This window comes from Otolemur garnettii, unplaced genomic scaffold (assembly GCF_000181295.1).
Source record: "Otolemur garnettii isolate 467f Iridium unplaced genomic scaffold, OtoGar3 scaffold00101, whole genome shotgun sequence".
In the NCBI taxonomy this organism is placed as follows: domain Eukaryota; kingdom Metazoa; phylum Chordata; class Mammalia; order Primates; family Galagidae; genus Otolemur; species Otolemur garnettii.
The window spans coordinates 2,483,683-2,494,210 of NW_003852496.1; the positions used below are offsets into that span (position 1 = coordinate 2,483,683).

General features: G+C 55.3%; 1 protein-coding gene across 1 annotated transcript; it reads right to left on the reverse strand.

Annotated features, from left to right (window-relative positions):
* Positions 1 to 3,368: 3,368 nt before the first annotated feature.
* DNAJB8 (DnaJ heat shock protein family (Hsp40) member B8) lies at positions 3,369 to 4,113 on the reverse strand. The gene has a single exon (XM_003796194.2). The coding sequence runs from the start codon at positions 4,104 to 4,106 to the stop codon at positions 3,408 to 3,410; it is 699 nt and encodes a 232-aa protein (XP_003796242.1). The 5' UTR covers positions 4,107 to 4,113; the 3' UTR covers positions 3,369 to 3,407.
* Positions 4,114 to 10,528: the final 6,415 nt, after the last annotated feature.

Here is a 10,528-nt window from a genome sequence, read left to right on the forward strand (position 1 = left end):
ACCCAGTGCACAGCCAGGCCCAGAAGAAAGTCTGAGTGAAGGAGACTTGGCAGAATGTCCTGCCCCAGCTTGGCTTGGTGAGGCCTTCCCACAAGTAACACGGAGTGGGGGCCTCAAGGTATAAATTTAACAGGCCAGAGGAGATGAGACATGCAGGGAACAGCATGATATGGCTGCAGTGACAGGATGTGGGCTGGGACCATGAGTACTGGTGCAGGGGTTGGATCTCATCCCAGCCATGCTCCTCAGCAGGCCAGTCAAGTGTAGGCTTCAGTTTCTCCATCTATAAAATGGGACTAAGGGTTGGTGCAAAGATTCGGCCTGGCAGCTGGGGACAGGTGACATGCTTAGCTGAGCACGCTGGCTCTGCAGGAGTTGAAGCAGGGGAATGCCCAGAGAGGGCTGTGCTGGGGAGAGCCAGCTGCAGCTATAGGTGTGGGGCTTGAAGAAGGGAAGAGAGCACAGACCATCAGCCGCAGCCCAGGGGTCCTTGGGGTGCTTGGTGACACCAGTGCCTTGTAAGCATCCAGATTTCTGCTCTGCATCCAGCTGCTGGACCGTGTGGCTGCCTGGGCTGCCAGGGCATAACTGGATTTGCCCAGCAGCCGTCTGTGCTAAGCAGGCCCACTTGACGCAGCCACAGCTGGCCAGTAATTGGTGAAATTAGCGAGTCGGCAGGGACAGAGGTCAGGTGGTTAATGCTGTAGTGGGGGCTTTGATGAAGTTAGTCCCACAGCAGGACTGGGAGCTGGGTTTGACCTTCTCTGTGTCACAGGCTCCCCTGCCCAGTGGGTAACACGGTTAGGGAGCCTCCAGCTGCTGTCCTGTCCCAGAGGTCCTCAGAGGTGGAACCTAGGGACTCACAGCCTGGCTTGAGCCTCAAGATGTAGGCAGGCCACTTGCTGTGTCCTCTTGGCCAGTACACTGGCAGCAGCCAGGGGGCTTTGCACATCTCAAAGATCTTAGGGTGATGCCCCTTGGTTTCCTGGAAGGGGCTGTCAGCGTGCTCCCTTTGGAGAAAAGTGCCAGGCCACTTCCTAGCCTCTATCCCCCAAGAATGCTCCTCAGCCAGATGCTCCTCTGCATCTGGGAAGGGGATGAATTCCTCAAGGAATCCAAACCCTACCTTTCCCACTAGGTTCAAGGCCTGCCAGTGGGTTCTCTTGTCTTCAGGCCCAGAGGTTGTCCTCCAAGAACATGCCTTGGTTCTTGCTATTCCCTGGAATGGTGTGCTCCCACCTGCTTTCATGTTATATCGTTTCTTGGGCATTCACTAGATGCCAAGTGCTGTGAGTTGGGATGCAGAAGTGACCAAAGTATGATCAGGTCCTAGTCCACTTGGTGCTCAGACTACCTTCTCTGCCTGTATCATGTCCCCTCTCCCTAGCCTGGGAGCCGCAGACCCTGTCACTGGCCATCACTGAGACTTCTAACCTGAAATCACCTCCTTTTCTGACTCTTACTCCAGCCCTCAGGGAACAAGGAATTGCCCACAGGCTGATCCTTCTATAGACAGGATCATGCACATTCTCTCACTCACACCCGCCTGTCACTTTTGTAACAGTGACAATTATTATATTTAATGCAGGTCCTTTGGAGTCAATACCTGGGGTGAAATTCTGGCTCAACCGCTCCAGAATTTCTGTGCCTCATTTTCCTTTTGGATAACACGGGCTGATGAACACTGCCTTGGAGAGTCGTGGACATTAAATGGGACTCTGTGTATACACCTTATTCGCTTCTTGGCTATTCCTCCAACAGGACAGGCCTGCTCCTGCCTCAGGGCCTTTGCACGTGCTATCCCCTCTGTCCAGAATGCTTTTCCCCAGATAGTCACATGGTCCAAGGTCTCACTTTTATTCCAGTTCCTGATAGACAGAAGGGCCTTCTAGAGCCACCTGACTCAACAGTCCCCTGCCTATCCCCTCAGTCACCCACCCTCCTCAGCTCACCTGCCTGTGTCTCCACTCCACATTTCATGGCTACTGAGGACCATATTCTGTACCCCTGTTTTCCCCTGGCCCCCTCAGCTAGAATGCGGACTATAAAAGGCAAGGGATTTGTTTCCCCCCCTTTCTTATTCCCAGTACCTAGAACTGTGCCTGACCACAGTAGGTGCTCAATAAATACTTCTTAAATTACATTGAATTAAAAGTGCCTGACATCCAAGTTTCAAAGTGAAACTTTACTTCAAAAATAAGTATTTTTAAAAGACTGGCTCTCTCTGGGCAGCGCCTATGGCTCAGTGAGTAGGGCGCTGGCCCCATATACCGAGGGTGGCAGGTTCGAACCCGGCCCTGGCCAAACTGCAACAACAACAGCAAAAAAATAGCCAGGCGTTGTGGCAGGCACCTGTAGTCCCAGCTACTGGGGAGGCTGAGGCAAGAGAATCACCTAAGCCCAAAAGCTAGAGGTTGCTATGAACTGTGATGCCACGGCACTCTACCAAGGGCAACACAGTGAGACTCTGTCTCCAAAAAAAAAAAAAAAAAACAACTGGCTATCAGGTCACCAGAACACAGCCCCTTCTCTTTCTCTGCACCGGCACTCTCCCATGACAGGGAGCTCACTCCCCCTAAAGGGAGCCTGCCTTGCTCTAACTTGGAGAAAGCTCTGGCTCTGCAATGCTTGGCCCTGCTTCCTCCCCCCTGGCCCCTGGGTCCTAGGCATTGGTCCAGAGTGTTTGCAAAGGCTCCGCGGCTGCAGGAAATTTGGTGCAGAGGAGGAACGGAGGAAGATCAGAGAGGGAGGCGGGAGGTGGACAGGGGTCAGGCACCAGGGCCTGTGGTGAGGTGCTTAGAGCAAGGGGAGCCATGCAGGCAGTGTGACATACCTTGGGAAGAATTAGTTGGGAGAGGGGGATGGCTGAGAGCTGCAGCAGAGAGGCCTGAGTGTGGCAGTGGCTGGCACTAGAGAGCAGAAGCAGGGATGGGGCTGAGTGTGGCAGTGGCTGGCACTAGAGAGCAGAAGCAGGGATGGGGCTGAGTGTGGCAGTGGCTGGCACTAGAGAGCAGAAGCAGGGATGGGGCTGAGTGTGGCAGTGGCTGGCACTAGAGAGCAGAAGCAGGGATGGGGTGGGATTGGAGGCAGATCAAGACGGAGAGGGGCAGTGGCGGCATTTGTCAACCCAGATGGCAAGCATGGGAGAGGTGATAAACCACTAGAACAGAGGCCCTGGGCTTCCCGTGAAAACAGCCCAGACTTGGGAGGCAGCAGCCACACCCTCACTGTGTGTGCCCTCGAGCCAGAGCCAGCCACTCCAGGGTCAGCAAAGATCTCCCGCCCCCCACAAAGCTGGGGAGCTGTTTCCATGAACTCACTTGGCACATTTATTAACCATCAGCCTACATCTGTGGCCCCCTGTGGTGGTGGCAGCAACAGGAAGGTAAGACCCGGGTGGTCAGCTCTTACTTGCTGTCCACCCGCTTGAGCTGCTCTTTGCCATTAATGGTCACCGACTTGAGCTGCCCGTCCTCCTCCACCTCCACGCGCTCCTGCCCATTCTCCACGATGCGCTTGGTGGTGACCTTGTGTCCATTGATCATCTCAGTGGATGACATCACCGACTTGAACCCCGAGCTGCCAGAGCCAGAGCCCCCAAAGGAGGTGGAGGAGAAGGTGGTGCGGCTGCCCCCGCTGCGACCCAGGGCGTCGAAGGATGAGAAGGCTTCCATGAAGGCCGGGAACTCGCCGAAGCCGGCCGAGAAGGCCCCCCTCAGGCCATGGCCCCGGCCAACACGATCGCTGTTGAACGGGGTGTCCCAGAAGTCAAAGGAGAAGGGGTCTAAGCCACCGAAAAACTCACGAAAGATGTCCTCCGGGTTACGGAAGGTGTAGCCGGTATCAAAGGGGCTGTTGTAGGGGGTGCTGGCCCCCCCGCCAGCCCGCCAGCTGTCACAGCCTGCGCGGTCATACACAGAGCGCTTCTTGGAGTCGGACAGGACCTCATAGGCCTCAGACACCTGCTTGAACTTCTTCTCAGCCTCCTCCTTGTTGTCAGGGTTCTTGTCGGGGTGCCAGCGCAAGGCCAGCTTGCGGTAGGCCTTCTTGATGTCCTCTGGGGAGGCGCTTGACTGTACCCCCAGCACTTCGTAGTAGTTAGCCATGCCAAGCGGTGAGTGGGACGAGGTGGGATGCAAAGGCAAAGTGGGCACGGGAGCCCGGCGGGTCGGAGGGGTGCGGTGGAGACAGCAGCTGGTGTGGACCCCTTCAGCAGGGCCCCGCTGGAATCTGCTGGCTCCGGGCGAGAGTCTGCCCGGGAGTTTACCTTTTCATAGTATCCGTTCTCAGGGACAGGTGGGGACTCTGCTGAGAGGGGTGGGGGGAGGGGAGGGATACTGCCACTGCCACTGTGGCCAAGCCAGGGAGGACCCTCCTCCAGAGCTAGAACCAGGCCCTTTGTGACATCAGCTCCTAGGGCGGGGCAACCACCCACCCCCAGCTCTGGACCAGGCACAGCCTAGCACATGGGCCTGCTGGGGCCAGTGGGGCTGGCTGCCATGGTGGGCTTAGAATGGAACACTCAGTCCTGCTGGGATTCCTGGCTGAGCCCTCAGGAGCCAAAGAGCAGAGGCAGGATCAGCTATGGGGTCCCAGTCCAGGTAGGCATTAAAAGTCAGTGGCAGTGGCCAGGGGAAGGGAGCAAGGGCTTCCAGGGAACCGTCCACAGAGCCCAGTGGCCAGATTGCTGCTGTGGAGCTAGAAGGCAGGATTGGGAATCAGGCAGGCTGGGAGAGGGACAGGAGTGTGAACTTCCTGTGCCTCATCATCTCATCAGATCATCAGAGGTACACTTCATGAAGGCAGGGATGTTTGTCAGAGTCTAAGACAGTATCCGTCTTTTCAGCACACAAGGGCAATCAGTAAACATCTGTTGGATGAATGAGGCTCAGAGACATACAACAACATGCTCTAGATCACACAGCATGTCAGTGACAGGGACAGAGATTTGGACGTGGGGCTGTCTTAAGGCTGTAGTGGACAGCAAATTAAGAGAAGTATGCCACCCATTCTGGTAAGAAGAATGGAGACTTATAATAAATATAGATTGGTGAGTGTAAGGGGTTGAACGGTAGCTCTCCAGAAGATGATTCCATCCTAATCCCCAGAACCTCTGAATGTGATTTTAGTTGGGAAAAGTATTTTTGCAACAGATAATTAAAATTAAGGATGTCAGAACTGGGCATGGTGGTGTGCACCTGGCTGAGGCAGGAGGATCACATGAGCCAAGACCAGCCTGGGCAACACAGCAAGACCCTATCTCAAAGAAAATTAAGGATGTTGAAATGAGATCATCCTGGATTGTCTGTGTGGACCCTATATCCAATGACAACCATCCTTATGAGAAACACCCAGAGAAGGGGATGTGAAAATGGTGACCAGTTGGAGGGCTGCAGCTGCAGGGACTGCAGGCAGCCCCCGAAGCTGGGAGAGGTGAGGAAGGACTCTCCCTCCAAGCCTCCAGAGACGGGTGCCCTCACTCTCATCTCAGACTCTGGCGTACGGAAGTGTGGGAGAATAGATTTCTATTGTATTAAGCCACGCAGTCCGCAAAAAGTTTTTATAATAGCTCTAGAAAACTAATAAAGTGAGTGAGGTAAGCAAAACATTCCTAGGCACTTGTATTTCTTCAAGTCTTGTTCTGATACTGGATCATATTTAGAAAACACAGTTAGCGATACCAATTAACATCTATTTCTATCTTCACCTCGTTCCCCTCCCGCTAAGATGGAACACAGTTATAAAACCACCTGCCAGCCCTGCCAGTGGAACACCTCGGCGTTTGGGTCACAAATTCTTCATTCACTAGGACGGCCTTGCTCTTCCTTCTCTCCTTCCTTCCTTCATTGCTCTCCTCTGTCTCTTCTTCCTCTTTCTGGTCTTTATTCATTTCTCTCAGTCTCCCTCACTCTTTCAATACTCACTGGAGCTGGGTTTCAGCCCCTGGCAGGGACAACATGTTCTAACCCATCCCACATGCCAGCAAGGATGGAAGCAGACTTGGCAACTCCGACCTCTGGTGACCAACACTGTCACCTCACCAGGAGCACAACTTGTCTTCTGTGCCCCACATCCGTCCACTCACATGTGCTAACACGTCCTTGGCAGAAGATTTGAATGGAAGAAGAACTCCTCAGGGTGTAGCTGCGGAGGAAAACATCACCGTACTTTCATGCTGTGTTTTGTCACGCCACGTCTGTTGCTGTAGTTAAAACCTGTTCTTAGAGCTGGAGAAAGATGCCCACCCTCCACAGTTCTCCACAACGGGGGTGGCAGCAGGAGTGGTGCTGTCATTGGCCGTGATGCAGGTGGAGACAGTGACACTGTAAGTGTCCATGGTGATGGAGTAGGCGCCATTGAAGTAGCAGAGGTGACTGTGGTAGCAGTGTTGGTGTGAAGGTTTTGGTCATAGTGGGACAGTGATTTTTTAGGTTGGTGATAGTGGAGTTGGTCATGGTGGCGTCACACTGATGGTGACAGTCGCAATGCTTATGCTGTAGACAGCAATTTGTGGTGGGGATGGTGGGAATGGTCAGACCAGAGGTGGTGGGAATAATGAGACAGGTGATGGTAGGGGTGGTGGAGGTGACAGAGGAGCTAAGTTGGGAGGAGGTGGTGGTGATGGTGACGACAAAGGCAGAGAGGTAGTGGCAGCTGTGAATCACTCCACTTTGCCACAGCAGCAGCTTCCATATCCCAGCAGCCTACGCAAACTCATAGTTCCTGCCCACTTTACACGTCGGCACCTCGGGCCAGCCGCGGTGCCCTGCTCCTCACATCTTCTCATGCGGGGTCCCAGGTTGAAGGAGCAGCTCTGAGTGAAGCATCCCGTTGTCGTGGCCGAGGGACCAGGCAGAGCTGGCAGAAACTGGAGCTGCCTCTTAAAGCTTCTGCCGCAGTGCGGTGGGCAGTGATCTGGCCGGGTCAGATGGTCAGGACCAGTGTCCTTGGGTGGGGAATGATACACCTTCAAGAAGCTTCTGTAAGTCTCAAGGTAACAGCTGGGGCAGCATGACATTCTTACCGGGAGGACTGACTGAGTGATTCTACATCACACGCCAGGTGCCCGTGGAAGGGATGAGGGAAGTGGTAGTGATGGCAACCCTGCTTGGAGCAGTGATGATGCGGGACACCACTGGTGGTGCTGGGCGGGGGGGGGGGAGGTGGCAGAAATTGTAATATCAATGGAGGATAGTGGTGAGGAGAGGGGTTGAAATGGTAGCAGGGGTGGAGGGCACTGAGTGGTAGGAAGGAATGCTGGTGGGGGTGACAGTGTGAGTGCTGATGGGGCTGGGTTTGTGGGAGTCTGGATTTTCTGCTGCTAGCTCAGCATTACCAACACCCTCTCCTATGCATCCTAGAGCAGTCCTGCGCGGGCATCCAGATCCCCTCAGCCATATGGTTCCAGGCTAGAGTCTGCCAGTGCACAAGATTTGGAAAGTGGAAGAGAGTCACCAGCTGCGGGCAGGAGATGATGGCCAGGTTTGCAGCAGCTCTGCTGCCAACCTACTGTACCAGGGCTGCAGGCTTCCCAGGACATCACGAAGGCCCCCGTAGCTCCCAGGTGGGCTCTAGAGAGCCACGCACTTTGGAGCTGCAGACTGAGGTCATCATGCTTCCGCTCCCTCACTGCTGGCCCCCCAGGCTGTGCAGGCAGCATGTGAAACAGTCAATGACCATGTGCGTGTGAGGGTGGCAGTGGCTCAAGGGAAGGTGACAGCAGTGGTGGAGGTGGGCTTGGTAATCGTGGTGAGGATGCAGGTGGAGACAGCAGAGGAGGTGTGGAGGTGACAGGGGAGGGATCAGGGATGATGGGTGTCTATGTGATGGTGATACTGGTGAGGATGGTAGTAATGGTGGCTTTGCTAAGAAGGCTGAGGTTCCCAAGACAATGTAGTCAGGACAGTGACATGGGTGGTTACAACAAAGTGAAGAGAGCGAACCCGGGATGATGAGGGAGACTGTGCATTGTCTAGACGAGTCCCCGGCCCCAGGTTCTTCTCTCCTGCCTTCCGGCCTCCGGAGCTGGCCTCCCTGTCTTCTCAGGAGCAAATTGCTGGCCAGTGCTAGTTCCAGAGCCCTCCTTCAGCCCCTGTTCCTTGTTCAGCCTGAGACCACCGCCTTGGCTGGGTGTGCAGGAGTCAGCTGTATGAAGACAGGACTGGAGACCCCTCACTACCCTCTGGGCTCAGGGCTATCCCGGGGCACAGGGAACAGACTGCTTAGTGGGACTCCTGGGCTGGGCACGTCACATGCAGACCGTAACCCCTCATTGCCAGAGGCACCCTAAAAGTAGAGGGGCCTTCAGAGGTGGGATGGTGTAGGACCTTGGAGCTGGGTAGCATGTGGACCGATTTCCTCTTCTGTTAAATGTTCAGACTCATTGACACTAGTCTTCAGGGAGCCCAGGAGGAGTAGTAGGGCCTCTACCCCCCCCCCAACACACACACAGGGTCCTGGAAAGACGCACAGCCACAAGTGCCAGCTCAGGGGCACCTTCCTGCCTCCTACACAGCTGGTGGTGAAAACACTCCCTCTCAGGGCTTCCTCCTCCCTGGAGAGCCAGACGAGCCTCCTGGCCTCTAATGTCCCATGTCCCTGATCCCAAGCCCACCCTACAGCTAACCTCCTGAGTCATAGCCAAGGAAGAGAAAGAGGACATTAGGTGGCCGGGTGATATTGGTCACCAATTAACAATGCCCAGGGAGGCCCAGAGAGGGCAGGGCACACCCAAGGTCACACAGCAGTACCAGGAAGGCCTCCCCAGAGCAAGCTGATGGAGCCGATTAGGCAGCCAATTGGCATTCTGAGCAGCCAGAGGCCCCTCTCTGTCTCTGTAATTAATGGAGTGGCTTTTTAAAAGGATTCTAATCACCCCCGATCCTATCTGCTTATCACTAGAGCTCCTAATTAGATGATCTTGGCAGTCACTGGCTAATTCCCTCCAGCCCCATGCAGCCCTGCCCGGCCTGGGGCAGCACACCCTAACCCCCACCCACCGTGGCCCAGCCAGATGGGCAGTTTGGGGCCTTCTCTCCCCTCAGGGCCCCTGGCCCTCTAACTACATTAACTCCAGGATGGATGAGTGACAGCCGTGGATGGATGGATGGATGGACAGAATGACAGGCAGTGAAGGGGCAGCCACGAGGGTGATGGGTGGACAGACAGACAAGTGGATCGTTCAGCTGGAGTAAGACTCCAGCTCCAGAGCTCCATGCTTAGCTCTGCCGCCCAGGCCATGTGTCCCTGGGGAAGTAGTCGCTCAGCCTGGCTCTGCCTCAGCCTCCTCACCAAGTCTGCTAAGTGCCAGGCTGCCGTGAGGACACTGAAACAGGAAGGCATTGAGTGTGCATGTCTGGGGGCCTCCTGGCCCTGAAGAGGACAAGTGGACAGACAGCCCGGTGAGTGGCTGGAAGACAGCTAGTGTGTGAGAAAGTGGGTAGAGAACAGGGGACATGCCGACTGGTGGACCGAGGGCTTGGGCAGAGGCTGAGCTCTCAGCCCTACTCAGGAGGTGGGGGGGGGGCAGCCTCTCTTCTCCAGAGGTGACAAGGCAAACTCAGGTCCCAGCCAAGCATCATTCAGACCTCCAGTAAGGCTTCCTGCCCAACCCCCTGAGCCAGTGGTGATGGGAGCCCACTGGGTCCCCAGAGCCTTTCCTCACAGTCACCACCCAGGTACGCTTTTCCTTGTGGCACCCTGTGTGGACTCTGGAGGCTCAGATCTAACCCCAAGTGGGGTTACCACTTGAGCAAAGATCTTATTTGTGGGACCCTCTGAGTTGGTGGGTCACCATCACCAACCCACCTCAGCCCATTAGGGCAGCTTCCTCCCCCAGGACCCTCTCCCATCCATCCTGCCTGGAGCAAAGCCAGGAAGGGCTGTGAGCCTGGATTCCAATACTTGCTCTGAGCCTCCCCTCACAACTGTGGGCCTTGGCAGCTTCTGGGCTGTAGGTTTTCCTGGGTCTTTCTAGAAAGAGTATAGAACAAAGAGCTTAAAGTATCTTCCAGAGTTGAGGCCTGAATGCGTACGCACACATCTGTGCCAGCAGATAGGGACCCATTCTCCCAACTACATAGCCGTCATCCACCCACCCACCCATTCCATACACCTTCTGAACTGCTTGCCTACAGTCTGCCAGGCACAGGGGGCTGCACGCCAGTGGACATAGCAGGCAGGGCCATGGGGAAAATAAAGCAGGATGGTGATTGGAGGGTGCTGGTGCCGGGCTCTTCAGACAGGAGTCAGAGCAGGTGCTCTACCCCTACACCCATGCATGTATGTGCACACCTGTACCTATGGCTACACATACACATGCGTGCACCCTCTGAGGCCTGCAGCCCTGCTGTGTCTTCCAAGGAGTAGCCCTGCCAGCCCCCATCCACCCTGGAGACCCATGACCCAGGCCTGCTCTGCTGGAGCCCAGTGCGCTCTGGGTTCTGCGGGGTCAGTTAGTGAAGGGCCTGAGTGGCTCCTACACCACTGATCATTTGGATCTTCATGTCTTCCCTGCAGTTGAATTCAG